At 28.7% G+C, this 20,877-nt stretch overlaps 1 protein-coding gene across 2 annotated transcripts in view; it reads left to right on the forward strand.

Annotated features, from left to right (window-relative positions):
- Syt14 (Synaptotagmin 14) overlaps positions 1–20,877 on the forward strand; it is an 88,536-nt gene that overhangs the window by 52,182 nt on the left and 15,477 nt on the right. For both annotated transcript variants that reach the window (XM_035353401.2, XM_035353402.2), the window contains exons 6-9: positions 6,700–6,808; positions 11,073–11,230; positions 15,480–15,669; positions 15,815–15,930. In XM_035353401.2, coding sequence (XP_035209292.2) covers positions 6,700–6,808; positions 11,073–11,230; positions 15,480–15,669; positions 15,815–15,930 — 573 coding nt within the window. The remainder of the gene's footprint in view (positions 1–6,699; positions 6,809–11,072; positions 11,231–15,479; positions 15,670–15,814; positions 15,931–20,877) is intronic.

A 20,877-nucleotide genomic window follows, 5' to 3' on the forward strand; every position in this document is an offset into this window, starting at 1 on the left:
ATGATTAAGGAATAATTTTAAATTATAAGCAAACTGTATTAAACATTTTTATGTTTCCTTTAGGAGATTTTATAAGAAGAGAACGAATTTTTGTATCTCACCCTAAGTGCAGTTCTAAAATCTTTCTCATCATCCACATATTTCTGGGAGAATGCTCATCATTAATCAAAACAGAATCATTCACTTTAAGTGAAACTATTCTGCTTGGTTATAAAGAAATATAGGCTGATTTCAGATTAAGTAAATACTCCTTTCTCCAACTCTTTCAAAAGTGATTCAAAAGAGTTTGATGATATTTATAGTTTTTCACAAAAGGATTTTTATTTACATTCAAATCTTCAGTTTTATGTTTTGTTACAAGTAGAGACATCGAGCTTTTATCTATGATAAAATGAGATGGGGTGAGTGGAGAGGGTTCGTTTTACAAATACGTGATAGGCCTGGAATTAACCATAACTTAATCTCTAAGAAAACAATTTCCAATTCTTTCAGCGAAAGAGAGAATTGTCCTACAATTTTCTTTAAGCAAGTTTTACTTATTTATATCTGTCTTTCCCAGAAACATTTGTGGACTTTTTCCAACTGTAAAATTCCTAATTATAGCTTTGGAAACAGGCATATTTTTATCTTCAGGCTTATTAATCTGTCTTCACTATTTTTTCAGTTCATAGTTAGCCATTTTCAAAGTTATAGTATTATCAGAATGCAATGCAGAACATAATCCATGATGAGAAATGAATTGTCTGAAACATAACGAAAAAGAATCAATACTCATGTTGAGAACTGAGTGAATTGTTCTCATCACTGTAAAACTGAGATTGAATAAATAACTTTTTGTACTAAAATGACATGCAAAAATATGGTTTGTCAAAATCTACATCACAGATATCAAATAGTAGATGTTCTTCAGTTTTGTCAAGTGGTAATGGAGCAATCACCAGTGTTCCAGGTTTCACTTCAAAGTGCCTATAAACCACAATGTTATTTAGTACTTTTTTAACGATTTGATAACTGTTGACAATCCAGGATTGTTCCTGTAAGTGCATTAAAATTGCTTCAACATCAGAATGACCTATTTTAGTATGAGGATGGATCATGAGTTGAGTAGCTAAAAAAATTTGTCATTAGATGGAAGAAGCCAAACATGCTTCTATCTACTGATTACTTGAAGCAAAGTAAACTGTGTTTACGTTTGAAGGTATGTTGTAAATATCCCTTCAAACAAAGTAAATTATTGTAACCATGTTCAGGATTTAAATTAAGTGCTCATGAACCCTTGTCTCAGTACAACGTCTCTCTGAAGTTAATGTTTGAATTGAGTAGCTTTAATCCAAACAAAGCTTTCTTGAGTTCAAAGTAATTAAACTTCTTTGAGTTCTGAAGCACATATAGGTCCATTTAATTCTGAAGAATCGGGTTTTGAATTGTGTGCAAATCTTTTAAACCATGCTGTAATGAGCAATAGTCTACTTAATACACTGAAGCAATTAATATCCAGTAATGGCAGAAGTAAGTTCCTGCCACCTGAATTAGTTATCGTGGAATAAACTGGCACACACTCTCTCTCCGTCACTAAAGTCTTTGTCACAAATGCCATCAAGAATATGTAGTATTTCCTGCTTAGGCCAAGACAAGCAGGCAAGTCCTGACCAACACAAAGAACTGAAAGTGAAATCAGGAAAAAGTCCTTGTAAATAATTTTGTAACTGTGCAGTGAGGAGTGCTGCATAAAGTGTAATCTTGCAAGAATTAATGGTTTTTAACAGAGCAATATTGCTTTTTGACATGATAAAGTTCACTTTAATTTGGTCATTACAACTTACATACCTTAGGAGCATAGCATTCTTTATATGTCTTTGGATTGGTATCATCAAACATGTGAAGAGAAACTTCATTTATTTTTGCACGTTTAAAAACTTTTCTTTCAATAGATACTGATTCAAGTTCACAAAGTTCAGAACACCAAGTATACCTCTTGTAGGAACTATGATTACAAAGGTACTAAGCATTCCGCATGGATCAAATATCTTTGAAATAACTCTCAATACACGTTCCTTGGTGATTCTAGCATAAATGGGATATGTAACATCTCTAAAATCTAATTTTATTTTATTTTTGATCAGATTCCACTTCAGTTTCAAGAAACATGTCCCTTGCTCGAAACCAGTGTTTTCCTCATATCTGTTTTCACTTCATGCAGTTTTGGACTATAAAGTTCATGCAGTTTTGGACTATTAGTTATTAATTTCCTCAACTGAAATTGTGGTGTTATCTGTATATCTTTTGCAATAAAGGCAAAATGATATGGATTCTGAGTTGTATTGGCTCAGTAACATAGATAATCAACATGGCAAAAAGAATTTAACATTTTAGGTGATACTCTTTAAATTTCTTAACATGAAATTTCAAAATATGAGCTGGAGAAAATGGTAAAGTCATTAAACCAAATGAGAGAGGATTTAAATGAAGAATTTGGATTGAATCACCCATTCCTTCCAGATATAAAAATTTAAGATATTTTCTATTTTCCTCCCCAATTTCTATCAGAATGAAACATTTCTCTAAATCTTGCAACTTGGGTTTTCTGAAATTTAAGAATTATGTCCAATAAATGCACATCAAGATCAACTGATGATTCTAGGGCCTCTTTTAAAGATTTATTATTTTCATTTACCTTGCTGCTACAGTCAAAAACAATTCTAACTCAAGTTGCTTCCTTGTCGTCCCTAATTACCACTCTGCGGGCCATATATATCCCGAACTTTTATCCTCATTAACACATTTCTCTACAAACTGACATTTTAATTGATCTTATATAATTTGTTTATATTGTCATAAATTCTCTGCTTTTTATTTAGTTTGTGGCTTAAAGAATCAAAACAGCTTTTCAAAACCTCATAATTAAACCCACTCTGGGTTCCATGTTTTCTTTCCACATCAGTCAACAAGCATACCCATTGAATTGCAGAGAATTTTCATATTTTTAAATTAGCTGATTTTCCTTTTCAAAAAAAAATTTTTTTAAAATTGAAATTCTTATACCTCTTCAAAAAATTTGCAAATCGTACAAGATAGAAGAAGAAGCCATAATTAAACATACAGTTGCATAATTATCAGCCAATATATTACTTCCTTTCACTACTGACAGAAATCGGCTAAAACAAAAATTAATTGCATATTTGTCATAAAGAATGTCCCAAAACATTGCATCTTTTTAGAATTTTGGTTTGACAATTGCCAAAATATGAGTCAGCCAAATTTAATCCTTTTTCTTTCAATGCACTGTGAACAGACACATCTGGAATTTTCAAAGGCTAATTAGATATATACAATCAAAAGTCGTTAATTCGGACACCCATAATCCGGACCTCAAAGCTACAAACTTTGACGTATGCGCATAGGTGTTTACATATGCGCGTAAGACCTTTACGGCTGCGAATATGCATGTGCGTGTGCGCATAAAACGTTTACGCATGCGCATTTAATGTATAACGGTCGGTATAAGCTAAGCTAAAATTATCTAATTCAGTTAATGTTGCAGATTGCGTTGTTTCTTAATCTTCGAATTGGATCCGGCTTATTATTTTTTGCAGACTGTTAGAGCAATTTTATAAAAGTAAGCTTGAACTTCCGATTATATCAAATAGAATTTCCGATATATATTTGCTAATATGTAAAGGATCTAAAGCGAAAGTATGTTTCGAAATCCAAAATCTGTTTATCAATTTCACGCTGCTCGGCGGGGGAAGGGGAATGCCGCGGCGTGCAATGAATTGGAAGTTGATCTGTCAGCACTATCCTTATCTTCAAGGCAGATGTTTTTATTTTATTTGGCTTATAATTCTTTACTAAATGTAGTATTTCATCTCGATGTACTCCGTCTTTGATATGATTTAAAACAAGTTCCTCATCATTATAATTCACTTCCGATAGTCAAGAAAGTGACAGAGGTTATTGAAAACAAAAAAATTTTGATTGACAAATTAGTCGGTATTCTCGACACAGCAATTATAGGACTTGAACTGCGGAACTTTGTAACTAAACAAGAAATTATGTCTGTTTAATAGAATTAAAGAGAAAGTATTATCACCTGAAACGAAACAACTTACATTAAAAGAAATGTTTAATAAAGTAAACAAATAAATATTAAGCTTTTTCTTTTTGTAAATTTTGATACCCTTTAGATCATAATTGTTCTTTATTTCATAAATTACGGTTTCATATTTTTAATTTTATGATTTCTGCATGCCATCTTATCAGATTTAAAATGATGATCTATAATCCGGAATCGCCGAAGTCCCGACGAGTCCGGATTAACGACTTTTGACTGTATTCCATTATAAGTGCTTCTAATATTTACAGTTGCGAACTTTGATCCTTTTTGCCCCGTGTCAATGAAACAGTTTCATATTCCTTCTCACATGCTGTTTTCTGTCTGGGAGCAAAAATATGAATAGAATGGCTTTAAGTTTAATTCTTTTATCAGTTGAGATGACATGAAGCTTTATCTTAAATCCTTAAAGCTTTATTTTAAATGAGACTAGTTCTAACCAATTTCTTATTTCAATGCACTAAAACTGTACATGTTTGTAAAAAGGCTTTATTTTTGGTACAAATGTTACTATGAGACACAGAAAAATTATCCAATTTTTTAAAATTAGATTTGGAATGTGAAACAGTCTCACTTTTTGACTTTCAAAACTTTTCATTGTTAGATTAACAGGTTTATTTTCTCTACAGACTGGCTGGTGATGAAGCAACTTTGCTTTGAAGTCCCGGAACACAGGATACTTTTATAAAACAACACCAATACCTACAATTAGTAATTTTAAGCTTATTTATTGTTTGTTCTACCTGTGAGTCTGAAATTTATGGAATCATGATCACCATCATAGGATAAATAAGCATTTTTTATTTGTGTGTTTAATGCAGGAGTGGTTGGTATATTTTTGGGCTTTAAATAGTTTTTAATGATAAGTTTAATAATTTTGAGAAAAGATCTTTTCATTTTATAACTTTTTTGGAGATGACTCGCCATAGTTTTGGTAATTTCCTTTGATTCCACTTCATTTCTTAAAAAGTGATAATTTTTCAAACCTCACAGTTCACTTCTCTGTTTCGATTTTTGTTAAAATCTTAAAACTGAATCATGTAGTAACCGCTTCATTAATATTGAATTTGATAAATGCCCAAACGAGCTCTCTGTAACATTTAATGAACATAAATTTCTTCTGTTTAATTGTATAATTTATGTAAACCTTTAACATATAAGAACTTTTCTTGGGCTCTAAGTTAAATAATTTTGTCATCTAGGAATTTGTAATATAATCAGTTCTACCATATCTTTGTTTTAAGATTTCAAGACCTGAATCATAGTTTTTCTCATTTAATTTGAAACCAAGGACAAAATTATGCACAGAGCCAGAAAGAAGGGTTGTAAATATTAGAGTTTTTCAATTTTTAGGAGAGAATTATTGGAACTGATTGCACTATCAAAACAATTTAGGAATTCCATAAAATTGCTAGAAATTGCAAAATTTCTAACTTTGGTAATATTAAAGCTGTAATGGTGTTTTTCAAAATACTAGATGTATTGATAACTGAAGGAGTCCACTGAATATTAATTTTGCTCTTTAGTTTAATGTAGCAGACAGTATTTTGTAATTACATTCTTCAGAACTTTTTAATTCACTTCAAATTTTTCCTGGATCATTTATGAGTATATCTTTCTCAAAATCTGTTCTTTTATATATAAAAGTTCCAGTAACTCTGATAATGAATTAAAGCCTGTGGCAGCTTCATCGAGCTTTTGAGCTCTTGTAACAAGTTTAGTAAAAGTATTATGAACATTAATTATCTTTTCATCGAGCTATTTTTGAAAAATTATCCATACTGAGTATTTGGAAGTTCAGAGAGACCTTGCGTCCGCAGTCTGGAATATAGAAATTTATAAATTACCCAAACTTTATTCTTCTCAGAATTAAGTATCCAATAACAGCCAGTTACTTTCGATATGCCAATTCTTGGTGTGGATATACCCAGTATTGCATCTGATGATTCAGTGTGGCTAATGATGCAAAAATGTTCCATCAAATAACAACAATAAACATTTATTAACATTAACAAATAATTGAAGGCATATTATTAGGCTATCTCAGCCTTCTGTATTATATACTCGTAGCTTCTTGCTTGCCACTGACTACTTGAGCACAGGTAGCACCCTCTAGCCAAATGGTAACTAGTCATCTAGCCAAAATATATAACATAGGGTACATATATTTAATTTTAACTAAATCATACAAAACTTTTACATACATTAAGTTCAAAATATCGCAGAGGACTTGGAATGCATACTTTTTAGTGAATGGATGCATTCATACGTGAAAAATGTAGTAGTAGCAACGCAATGTCTCTGATTTATAATCAATAATTGTAAAAAAATTAAGTTTTCAAATGCAGAGTGGATCTAAAAATTGTGTCATTGAAAGCAAGTATTGTTAAAATTGCAAGACGAATTAAATGAAAGATATATTTGACTATTTATGATAGGCATTGCTAATTTGAATATTCAAGGAAAATTTATTTGCAAAAATTTAAATAGTTTCTTTTATATATCTTAGTACATTTAAATTTTAAAAATATTCTGTTAAAAAAGTTGTTTTAGAATTTTATATTACATTTAGAATTTAATAATTGTAGGTGAGATTACTTCTTCTTCCTCATAAAAGGCAGAAGTTTAAAACAAAAATTAGAACTGGCAGTAAACCACAGTTTAATGAAAGTTTTATTTTCAACCGAATATCACCAGGTATGTTGCATGCTGTTGTGTAATTTTTATAACTGCATTATATGTCTATTATCATCATTTATATAATTATTTCTGTATTTGAAAAATTTAGTATTTGATACATTAATTTCATTGTTTAAAAATACATTTTAAACTTAACTCATAGATACTAGATAATATTATAATTGATTTTTGTGTCTTTATAATGTAGTTTAATATCTGAAATTATATATACGGTTATGTCTTAAGATGTTATTTTGCGAACTCGCAAGATGCTTTTATGTTAGTAATACGGGCACAGTAAACCCTTGCCAAATGCAGGGATTACATCATTTACACATTACACATACTGCAAAAATGCAAAGTAAACTTTCTTTGGAAAAAACAGGTTAGATATATTTCAGATTTAAAAAAAAATATTTGTAATTTATACAAATCTAAGTATTATCATCATTAAATGGGGAAAATGGAACAAATGTTAATTGAAAGGATTTCTATTACTACTGAATTAAGTAGGTACATGATAAAATTATTATTTTAAACAGCTGATCATTTTTGCTTGGGAGGATGTCTGATGAAACTCATTAAATGTTTCATGGTAAGAAATGCAAAGTTTTTCAGTACCTGTCAGAAAGTATCCTCCTCTTCTTCATTTGGGTTAATCTCTCTTACAAAATCAGAGAATTACTGTGCCTCTTTTAACAATTTTATTTAACTTCTTGTATGTTAAAGGCCCTTTACAGTCTGCACTAATGCTGCTTTTATTGTCTGCTGGTGTTATAAGATCATATACTTCATTTGTCATTTCATAGTCATTATTATTGACTAATTCTTTGGTATCTCCATCTTCCATATAAAAAAATCTTTGCTGCCTATTGCTTTTGCAATTTGTATGATTTTCTTGGCTTCATTTTCAGTCAGTGAAAATCCATTAAAATTGTTGATAATTTTGGATCAGAACTGATGCCATCAAGCACTCGTTGATGCATTCACTTGTTCTCAAGTGAGTTGTAATTATTTCTAGCAGTATCTTATGTTGAATTGCTTCCAAAATGCCATTAGTGTGTCATGCTTTCCTTTATTTGCAGAGATGTAAGCTTGCCTGTAAGTAGACTTTGAATGTTTTTGTGATTCCTTGATCCATTAATTAGATGAAGAAAGTGCTGTTCAGTGGCAGGAATAAAACGTCTATATTTGGATGCAATGTTGTGATGGTGAAGCCATGTGCTGGAGCATTATTGAGAATTAAGAGAGTTTTAAAAGCTCAGGTTTTGTTGTTTTAAGCAATGTTTGACTTCTAAAGAAAGAAAAAAGATTTTTAAGATTTAAATCAGAGTTTTTTTTTTTTTTTTTTTTTTTACGTTAGCTTGTTAAATGGGTACCGTGCATTGAAGGTTTCCAAAGTAATAAAATCTTGGCTAATCTTTAGAATATGGTAACAGGTAGTTTGGTGACATTTTGGTAAGGCGATAAAGGTTACTAGCTAGGACTTTAGCAATAACCTGAGAAGTACACAGTTTGAATCACAGATTATTTTGTCTCAGAGAAATGAGAGATTATGAGACATGTAATGTGACATTTTCCGGAAAATTCTGATCATGATTTTAGCTAATAAGCACTTAGAAACAATTTCGCTGCTAAAGCGCAGAATTGCCCACTTATTTGTTTGATGCTTTTTACAAGAGTAAGAAGAATTGGATTTTTGTCAATTTTCTTTGACTTTTTAAGTGAAAATAGGTCGATGTGTACATAGATAAAGTCAAGAGTGGGCACAATGCTATTTTTGTGCAATTCTGGGATGTTTTTTTAAGTGAAAATAGATCGACATGTACATGGATATTGTGTATGTGCAATTCTTAAAAACGCGGCAAGCAGTTTGCGATTTTGCACTTCTCCCAATTTCGCACCTAATCTTCGTCATGATTAAGCATTTTTGTTCCATAAAAGTTCTAGTATAAGCGTAATTCAGCTAGCAGATTGTTGGAAAAAATGTTGAAAAAAAAAAAAAAAAAAAAAAAAAAAGCAGGGTTGCTCGCCAAATTTTTGCCAAAAAACCGCCAAATTACCATAATGTAAAGATTCACTCAAATTTTTAATTAGAGACAATAATAAAAAACAAAATACATAATTTTATATGTAAATTAATATACTAATTAATAATTGGAGATTATTATCTAATATTAAATAATTAATAATTAGAGATAGTTATGATAATTAATAACATAAAAACAATATCTTTTCAGCTTTTTGGCATTTTTAACATAGAAATGAATGAATTTTGAAACCAGTCATTAAAGAAGAATTTTACACTGCAGCATAAATTGAATGATTGAAATTTTCTCACTGGACAAATTAAATGGAGACAGTTAAGATAACGTGCATATGCAAAATCACATTCCACAAGTCCATGTTTGACAAGGGTTGACTGTATTGTGCAATGTATACCACTTGATTACATAATAAGTTGTCACATATTTTATTACATAAAATGTCTGCAGTTTAAAAGTTTATTCTCGGCTTTAAATATCTATAATGACTATAAATTAGCTAAGATTATATAGTTTATTGTGTTATTTCCTCTAGAGCATGAAATCTTTTAAGATACATTGTAGATTGTAGTCTATTATAATAGAGTAAGATTTGTATCAAATGGTAATTTCAGTGATTAATATTTTTAAAAAAAATTTAAAGTTTGAAGATATATGTACTATGTGCTGTACATATATATGCTATGATATATTCTATGTGCTGTTAGAATTTTTAAAATATATTATCATTAATTAAAAATATTACACAAGTTTCAGCTAAAGAAAAGAATTATTTTTTAATCTAAAACAAATAATTTCTATGCAAATCTCTTTGTTTGGAGAATACAGTCGAAAGTCGTTAATTCAGACACCCATAATCCGGACCTCAAACTACAAACTTCCTGCGCATGCGTCTCTTTGAAACTACGTGCTAAGACTTTTACGGCTGCGAATATGCATGTGCGTAATACGTTTACGCTTATGCGTTTAATGTATAACGGATGGTATAAGCTAAGCTAAAATTATCTAATTCAGGTAATGTTGCAGATTGCGTTGTTCCTGAATCTTCGAATTGGATCCGGCTTATTATTTTTTGCAGACTGTTAGAGCAATTTTATAAAAGTAAGCTTGAACTTTCGATTATGTCAAATAGAATTTCGGATATGTATTTACTAATATGTAAAGGATCTACAAAGCGAAAATATGTTTAGAAGTCCATTAAAAAAAGTGGAATTGCTGCAAAAAATGGATAAAGGCATATCCTTCGTTTCTCAAACCATTCCGAAATCTGTTTATCAATTTCACCCTGCTCTGCGGCGCAGGGGGGAAAACGACGAAACGCCGCGGCGCGTAATAAATTGGAAGTTAATCTGTCAGCACTATCCTTATCTTCAGGGCAGATATTTTTATTTTATTTCGCTTATAATTCCTTACTAAATGTAGTATTTCATCTCGATGTACTCCATCCTCGTCATTATAATTCGCTTCCGATAAAGAAGAAAGTGATACAGAGGTTATTGAAAACAAAAAAATTTCGATTGACAAATTAGTCGGTATTCTCGACACAGCAATAATAGGACTTGAACAGCGGAACTTTGTATTTGAACAAAAAATTATGTCTGTTTATAGAATTAAAGAGAAAGTATTATCACATAAAACGAAGCAACTTAAACAACTTACATTGAAAGAAATGTTTAATAAAGTAAACAAATAAATATTAATTTTTTTTTTTTTTTTTTTTTTTTGTAAATTTTGATACCCTTTAGATCATAATTGTTCTTTATTTCATAAATTACAATTTCATATTTTTAATTTTATAATTTCTGCATGCCATCTTACCAGATTTAAACTGATGATCTATAATCCGGAATTGCTGAAGTCCCGATGAGTCCGGATTAACGACTTTTGACTGTATATAATTTGTACCTATTACATACCAGAATTGTGCAAGAGAAATATACATAAATGTGTACTTGTAAAATATGTCACAAATAAATCACCTGCTTATTATTGATTAAATATTCTATCAGTTGTAACCGTGTGAAAATTTAACATTTTGATATTTTTATTTTCTAGTAAATGTGCATTTCCATGTAATTAAAAGTTTTTATATAATTCACAAGTGGTAGAATGTATATAGCAAAATATCAACTATTTTATCAAAATAATGAAAGTCTTCTTTGAAAGAATTAATAAGATAATATTTCATGTTTAGGTCTTAAAATATATTTATGTGTATTATGATTTTTTTAATACAGAGGAATTAAATAGTATGGGTGTAAGATTTCGACTAAATGGTTGTGAGCGCATGAGACGAGAACACCTAATTGGTGAATGCATGGTTCCTTTTTCATCAATTCGTATGGATCAGCAAATAACTTTATGGTTGACACTTGAGCCTCGTGCAAACATAGCAGTAAGACTTCATTTTACGTATTTGAACTATTTGAAATTTGAACTTATATGAGCTTTTACTTCTGTCCTCATTTTTGCCTCTCCATTAAAGCAATACTCAGTATTTTGAATTGCTTAATTTTTAGTGTTATGCATTGCTGTTGTGCAATTATGAGTAATTTTAGGTTTTCTTTTTGTTTGAAATAATAATTATTATTTTTTTTTTTTTTACCATGCATTGAAGGTTTTCAAAGTAATCAAATTTCTAATTAGAGACAATAATAAAAAACAAAATACATATTTTTATATGTAAATTAATATACTAATTAATAATTAGAGATGATTATCTAGCATTAAATGATTTGTAATTAAGTTTAAAAGTATTGTTAGATCCAACTCATCAGCAATAAGATCCGAATTTTGCCAAGTTAATTAAAACATGAACTACATAAAAGTAAAAATCTAAGATACCAAGCCATTGATTTAAACTAAGAAAGAAAACAAGGGATGAAATTGTGCAAAAATTAATATCCGAGATAGTTATATTAATTAATAGCATAAAAACAATATCTTTTTAGCTTTTTGGCATTTTTAACATAGAAAGTCATTTTATTAACTTAATATAAAGTATATCTTATAAAGAAAAATAATTAATTACTGATTATTCAAAGAAACAAGGCTGACATTATGAGGGAGGTATAAACCTTTTTCATTAGACCTTTCAATAATGAGGTAATACAGTCAAAAGTCGTTAATCCGGACTCGTCGGGACTTCGGCGATTCCGGATTATCGATTTTTCTGGATTATAGATCATCAGTTTAAATCTGGTAAAATGGCATGCAAAAATTATAAAATTAAAAATATGAAACCGTAATTTACGAAATAAAGAACAATTATGATCTAAAGGGTATCAAAATTTACAAAGTAAAAGCTTAATATTTATTTGTTTACTTTATTAAACATTTCTTTCAATGTAAGTTGTTTAAGTTGCTTCGTTTTTTATATTATAATACATTCTCTTTAATTCTATAAACAGACATAATTTCTTCTTCAGTTACAAAGTTCCGCTGTTCAAGTCCTATAATTGCTGGGTCGAGAATACCGACTAATTTGTCAATCGAAATTTTTTCATTTTCAATAACCTCTGTTACTTTCTTTGCTATCGGAAGCGAATTATAATGATGAGGCATTTGATTTAAATCATATCAAAGACAAGATGAGATACTACATTGAGTAAGCAATTATAAGCCAAATAAAATAAAAACATCTGCCGTTAAGATAAGGATAGTGCTGACAGATCAACTTCCAATTCAATGCACGCCGCCGCAACGTTAAAGATAAACAAACGTTAAAGTTTAGATAAACAAAGGATATGCCTTTATCCATTTTTTGCAGCAATTCCACTTTTTGTTTAATGGACTCTGAAAGATACTTTCGCTTTGTATATCCTTTACATATTAGTAAATATATACCGGAAATTCTATTTGACATAATCGAAAGTTCAAGCTTACTTTTATAAAATTGCTCTAACAGTCTGCAAAAAAGAATAATCCGGATCCAATTCAAAGATTAAGGAACAACGCAATCTGCAACATTAACTGAAATAGATAATTAGATAATTTTAGCTTAGCTTATCCCGTCCGTTATACATTAAACGCGCGTTCGTAAACGTACTTTGCGCACGCGCACATGCAAATTCGCAGCGTTAAAGGTCTTTTTTACACTTTTTCAACGCGATGCATGCGCAGAAAGTTTGTAGCTTTGAAGTCCGGATTATAGATCATTCCGGATTATGGGTGTCCAAATTAACGACTTTTGACTGTACTGATTTAATGTTTCTACCTTTCTAAATCATTTGAGAGAACATTTAAAAAAATTTATATGTATGAAAATTTTATATATGTATAATTAATTCTCAAATAGCTCAGAAGAGTACTACTACATCAAATCTAGTCTTCCAAATTGAAAAATTGTTAATATTAAGTAATAATTAATAAGAATAAAGTAAATAAAATACTAGCAAGGCCTCAGTGAAATACAAGTGAAAAATCTAGATAAAACACATGTCATTGTTACAATTAAATACAAAATAAACAATAAGTAATATCAAATTTTGCTTACTGTAATACTCTATTTTTCTGAAATATTACTTAAAAATATAAAATAATTCTTAAGGACATTTCTGGCTAAATTTTTTGTAAAAAGTTTTCTCAAATGGTGTAGAAAGACAGAAATGTTAAATCATTATTACCTAATTATTGAAAGGTCTAGTGAAAAAAGGCTGATATCCTCTGAAGATTCTTTCATTGAATCATCAGTAATTAATTGTTACTTTTCCTTTATTCATTTTATTTTATGCTATTTGAACTTAATTATCAGTAATTTTTTTTTTTTTTACTTAGATAAATTTGCAATAGTTTTTTCATACTCATTTAGTTCTATAAATAATCTGGGTTTAATAATCAACAATTTTATGAATTATATATATACATATATATATGTATATGAACCTATTGTAAACTACTCTTCCTTTATATAATTACAAATAAACAGTTGGAGTAAATACACCATAATTGTGCTGATTATTTGCAATCTATGTAATATTTTCAAAATATTTTATCTGGTTAATATATATGCATTCAGCACTTTTTTTTTCTTTATTTCTGTTGTTTTCTCACAGTACAAAAAATAGAAAGCATAATTTTTTTTTTTTCCAGTCAATGTTGATGAAACACTGAACTTAGTTTATTTCATTAACCAAAATGTTTCCAAAACATAAGCTAAACAGTTTTCTTCATAGAAAGCAATGTCAATTGGTTTAATTAGATCTTGGTCCATAGACAGTTGTTTTTTAAGACTTTACAACAGTATTTTATATACATTTTCACAATTTAAAATCAATAAAAATATTTTTAAAAAAACAAGCATAATATTAGAGATTAAATAGGGAAAAAAAAATTACCATACATGTACAAAGGAAATGGATGGTTTGAGTGGAAAATTATTTTAAAAAAAAGTTATTGTTTGGATGCAAAATTCTCTTACATAAAGACAGGTTACTGTCTTAAAAAGACATTTTTGAAAAAAAAAAAAAAAAAAAAAAAAAATCTTTTCTTTATCTCTAAGAACCCTTGACACTGCTTGAGACTCATTGTGCCTTTTTTCTTAAAAATTTGCCCAATGTGGTGTTGTTTCACATGTTTTAAAATGTTTCTGAATTGAAACATAGTATTGTTATTGAAAATTCTTATGCTTGCTATTGCTTTATCAGGATGAAATCTCTATATGAAAACTTTGCATCTGATCCAGTTTTGTACATATCTTGTGGAGACTAGGATTAGGGTCATTTTTAGACATTTTTTCCAAAGTTGCCTTTTGTTGATGAATCTGAAATTTTTTAATTCTATCGTGTTGAGCTCATTTTTATGATACTCTAGTATTATTTTCACATTTTCAATGTTAGCTTCTTATCCCATGGTTTTATCTAGAGACACAATATTAAAGATAACAAGAAAAGTCTAAGAGCCAAAGTGTTCAAAGTCTGTGCTTGCAACCCAATCTAGCTATAATTTCCTTAAGGCAGAATTCATCATGTAATTCACTTGCTTCCAGGCTTTGTTATTGAAAGTTAAACATAGGAAAATATTAAAATAATGTTTTTTTAAGTCCCTGAGCATTAGTTATGTGGCATAGGTCTTAATTATGTGAAGAACTGTAAATAATTCTCAGAATAGTTGTATAATTCTTGTAATGGAACTGGTGTCAGCGAAATATTGATTATAATAATTTAACTGAATCTTAATTATCAGTTTTATATTAGTGTTCTGCATATATATATATATATATATATATATATATATATATATATTTAACTTATATATATATTTCATATGTGAAAGCACATATCATTTAAAACATGTATGAAAACAATAAAGAGGGGAGTAAATCAAAATAAAAAAAAATGCAGTGCAAATTAGAATTTTCAAATTCTAAATTATTAAAGCTTTAGGGTTACTGTTAAAATTCATTATGGGTTTCAAAAACTGCTACAACTTGGAACATCTGCTGGCCATTATATTTTATAAATTGTGTTATTAGCAAAAATTGTGTTATCATTGCAAATACTATGAATATACTTTGAAATTAGAAATACAACTGAAAAATCTCTTAACTTTAAAAAATATTTTTTTTATTTTAATATTGTTTTGCTTTTATAATCTTTTTTGTTTGATTAGTAATTTATATTATGATAATTTTCTTTCCCCCTCAGCATTCTGATTCTAAAGCGGATATAACAAGTCTTGCTAGAAGTGATAGTACTGGTTCAACGCAGTCTATGCAGCATGGTGGCTTACCTGAATTGTTACTTGGTTTAGCATACAATGGTACAACTGGTCGTCTTTCTGTTGAGATCAACAAGGGCAGCCACTTTCGTAATGTTTCCATGAACAGAGCACCAGGTATTAGATTGTCTTTTATATTTGAACAAGCTCTTGTTTTATTGAACATGTAGTTAAATTATATGTTTAAAATCCTAGCATTATATTATTCAGGATGCTCCTATTATATATTTTGTATGCCTTATACTTGGGCTTTTATGCTTAGATACATATGTAAAATTGTCACTGGTGTCTTCTAATGGACAAGAAATTGCTCGAAGTAAAACATCTGTACGTAGAGGTCAACCAAATCCACTTTTCAAGGAAACATTTATATTCCAGGTATGTTTGTCTGACAGTAATTTTTATTATATCACATGTTGTATTGGATAAAATTATAATAATAAACAATTTTTATAATTCATTGACTTAGCTGAAGTAAATTATGTATTAAAGTAGTACTTCAGTAGCAGTCAGAATGAAGAATTAAAAAATGTTTACTAAAACTTTAAACTTTCTGCTATGCTAATAATATTTGCAGAATTATTGAAAAATATTTCATCATATATTTTTATTTTTAAAAGGATTTCTATTTTTGATTTTATGAAACATATTTAGCTAAATTAGTAATAAATTACATGAGTTATTTAATGTAAGGCTACATAAAAATGGTCAGTGTTTTGGATGAATAAAATTTATCAGTAGATATTATGAATAATTTACAGCATTGCAATGTTCAAAAATGGTCTTAGAAGGAAATTTTATAGGAATAACTTCAAAATTTTATGAAAACAGTATATTCTTAACTCTGGATAACAAAAAATATCTTATAGTTTGTTTTTCTATTCATCTTAAAGATGTCATAGTTTGTAAACAAAAACTATATGGGACTGCCAACCCTTTGAAATAATTTTTCTGCTGGTTTTATCATTAAAAGATAGATATGTATCTTTCTCCCCACTCCCATGTGGAGAAAGTTGCACATTACACATTTCTAACAATCAGCTATCAGTATCCAGATTTTTGTCATAATTGTTGTTCACAACCGCAGCTAGAGTTAATTTTCCTGTACACTGTGCAATTCTCCAGAAAAGTTGTAGTCCCTAATTTTCTTAGTGAGTGATACTAGTTTAAAATTCATATAAAGGAAGTAAAGTTCAGTAGTATTTGTTATAACACATGTAATTATTGATTTTTTTATATTTCTGTGGATTTTAAAGTTTTGCTTAGTAAGGATTTATTTCTAAAATTGTCTTTGTTTACTTTGATATTGGAAGGTATGCATACTACTTAGTTAATAAATCCTTATAATTAGCTAAAAGTACTTAGTTATATGATTTGCATTAATAATAAACTTAAAGCATCTAAAGTTAATAGGAAATTGGAATGTTTCTTTTTGTATTTACATTAATAATAATTACTATTTTATATTTTGCCAAATCAGAAGCATAATGTTTCATTCAATACTAAAATAATGATTGTATGTCAAATTTGGAAAATCTAATCAAAAATACCTTTTGAGATACTGTGTATTACAATAATAATGACCAGCATAGTTGATACTCATATAATAAAAAATATTGAGGAAATGTTGTATGATTGTGAAATAATTTACAAAATTTTCAACCAGTAAAGGCAATATGAAATTGCTGGTTAGGTAACTGTTTAGAGTCTATGAACAGGTTGTTTAAGAAAAATCTTCTAGTCACCATTATGTATGTGTGTATGTACACTGCTAAAAAAAAAAAAAAAAAAAAAAAAAATGGGACAGTCCTATATCTCCCGATCTACTGGGCCGATTGACAAAATTCAAATTGCGTTCTTCATGTCTCGAAAGCGCGACTTAGGATATATATTAGATTTATATATAGCACTATTCTAACATAGGTATTTTGACACAAAATCGAACTTTTTCTGAAATAACATACCAATTTTTTTACATATTTCGATTCTACGACTCAAATTATGCCTAAATATGAAATTTTGTAAAATTTGGAGCGAAATTTATGGAGAAATTCACAAATTTATGTTGGCACTTTTTTGTCAGTTTGCGCCAAGAATACTTCACTTGGCGAACTTCTTAATATATGGCAACCTAGTTTCCTTTCCCCGTGAGAGGAAAAAAAGTCACCATCGTTCCTTTTTTCCAAATAATATTCTTTATATTATATTTTTAATTATAACTTATTATTTTAAGTAATTTTTTCTTTTTCAAATTTCATTTTAATTTTTTAAGTTGCAGTTTTTTTTTTCGAATAACTGTTTTAAAAATTTCTATTTACCTATTCGAACTGCGTAAATAAAGGTGCAGCGTTTATTTTTTTTCAAATAGTTTTCTTTATATATATTTTTCGTCATAGTTATTATTTTAGGTAATTTTTAAATTTTTATACTTTTATTTTAATTGTTTGTGTTGCATTGTCTCTTCAGATAATTGTTTTAAAATTTTCTATTTATTCCTTCGAACTGAGCATTTTAAATATATTTATTAATATCAATTTTCCAGAATTTGATTTTTTTATTTGAACTGCGTTTCTTACGGAAGAATACTTTGTAACCCAGACTACGATGAGTTTGAAAACTGCATACTATATTAAAAGAGAAAATACAGTAAAGCACAGTTTTACACGCCTTTCAATATTCCGTTCAGAAAAAATATATATAAATAAGAGAGATGTATAACCGACATTTTAACTTAGGATGACTTGCATACACTGCTTTAAACAGTTTTATCATTGTGCCCATTGCTTTACACAATTTTATCCTACATTTGGTTTCTTAAAATGTTATTCATATTTTAGTCAAATATTTTATTTTTGAAATCGCAAGAATCAAATATCATAACATTGAAAAGTTTTAAATTAAAAAAAATACAAATACTAAATTTTACGAAAAAATTTATTTTTCTTCTCTTTTTCTTTAAGCATTCTGAAAGTATATTAAAAAGTATCCAACTTTTCGAAACATGTTGGTATTTCTGACAATCATTTTAAATAAAGTTATCGCCTTCCATTTCATTAAGGCCCACAAACGGTCGAGCGGTAAAGACGCTGATCACTGGTAGTTCGGTTCGAGGTTCAAATCCCGCGAACGGGCTGGTTGCATGGGTGTTTTCGTGGTTTTCCCGATGTGTAACGTGTATACGAGCCAGTTTCTCTTAGAAAGTTCTCCACGAAGGTATCCCTCTCTTTAGGCAGATAGCCCTCGTGTGCTTTGCCATAATTAAATAATCCAATCCAATCCAATCCTTAATTAAATATAATTGATTTGTAACTTCTACTAGAACTGACGTTAAGAATTGAAGTGCAAATAAATAATATCGTGTGCAATCTTGATTAATATAAAATTAAAAATATTTGCATTCAGACAGAAAGTTTTTTGAAATATTTGCAATTACTTTATAAGAAGGATTTATTAATAACCGTAATAATTACTTATTATATTACTGATGATTAGGAATCAGTTCTTGACAATTACATTCTAAATTAGAATTTTAAGAATTATTAGAATTTTAAATTAGAATAATGAAAATACGCTACACACAAAAATACATTTTAGGTTAAAAAATGAGTTGATTTTTTTATGTTTTAAAACTTCTTGAATTCATTTAATAAACATCGTATCCTCGTTGTTAATTGAATTCAGAATGTTGGGTGTCGAATGTTGGGTGTGGGAATAATTATATAAATATAATTATTCTTACTTGTCCACAGAAATCCAGTGATTAAGTAGCTGCAGATCATTTCTACATAACCATTGAACTTCCATTAATTCAGTCTCTAGAGGGTTGTATATTTATATCATAATTTGATTTTTATTAAAATGATTATTCTAAATCTTTTGTTTCTATAAAAATATACTGTGCTTTAAAAATATGGATGATAGTACCAGCCGCTCTTTCAGCCACTTCAAAAGCATCAGTTTGTTTAAAAATAAATTGTGCAGTTAATGTCATAAAATTCAAATAAACATCAAACGAAAATTCTCAGTTTTAGACAATTTGATTTAAACGAAGTAAAGTAGCAGACGATAAAACGCCGAAGGTAAAAATTTACTCTTACAAAAATTTAAGGGAAAAAATGTCATAAAATTAATTCTTCGTAAAATTTTACTTGAAATTTAAGGTTAAAAATAGCTGTGGCAATACAGCGTAACAAAAATCCATAGGCCACATTTGGCGTTATTATCGCTCAAAAAAAAGATGCCAAATTTCAAAACGCGAAAATATGTAAATTTGTGTATATCTTAGAAAATTTTGAATAAAAAAGTCTAATTTTTTGCAGATATGTTTAAAAATATACCTACTTTAAGATAAAAATTTTATAGGTTATAATTCAAAATTTTTTTCGAAAAATTTATAAAAATTATTTAAAAATAGAAATTTAAAAAATAAGACACAAAAAATGGGTAAATTTTATTTGGAATGAACCTAAATTTCGAAATGTGAGATAAAAAATCAAAAAAGTTTAATAAAAAAAGAGACATAAATAAATATTTGCCAAATTCAATTAACATTGAGGAGCTAAAATTTTGAGAGTTAATATTTCAAAAACTATACTCGTACGATTTTTACAAAACTTGGTATTCTGGCATAATTTGAGTCGTAGAATCGAAATATGTAAAAAAATGGTATGTTATTTCAGAAAAAGTCCGATTTTGTGTCAAAATACCTATGTTAGAATAGTGCTATATATAAATCTAATATATATCCTAAGTCACGCTTTCGAGACATGAAGAACGCAATTTGAATTTCATGAATCGCCCCAGTAGAACGGGAGATATAGCACTGTCCCATTTTTTTTTTTTTTTTTGAGCAGTGTACATATGTACAAAATTACTTCACGTCAGAGCAAAAATTTATTAATAACTCAAAGAAAGAATCATTAAAGAATTAAAATTACATCAGAAATAGGACAGCTTATAAAAGAAGAACGCAAGAGCTGTGTGCCTGCTGGAGTTGCAATAGTTTTACACACTGTTAATTAATAATTAATTTTATATTATTTGAAGATAACATTAAATAATGTTGATAGTGAGTACTGTTAAGTTTTTGGGTGGGAATCAGAGCAAGATTTAAATAAAGCCTGTAAAGCAATTTTGCTGCCATTAAAAGTATCATACTGTTTGTGGTGAACATGGACAATTTGGAACAATAGTTGTTTGCTTCTGATGTACACTGTTGTTGCCCACTAAAGTTTTTAGTTGTAATTTTAAATGTTGTTCTGAACTTCTTGTCCTTAAGTTCAAAATAGGAAAAAATTATTGATAACTAAAACATTGTAACTTTTA

Source organism: Stegodyphus dumicola, chromosome 9 (genome assembly GCF_044657685.1).
Source record: "Stegodyphus dumicola isolate Sdum_Otavi_A_Nest chromosome 9, ASM4465768v1".
Classification (NCBI taxonomy): domain Eukaryota; kingdom Metazoa; phylum Arthropoda; class Arachnida; order Araneae; family Eresidae; genus Stegodyphus; species Stegodyphus dumicola.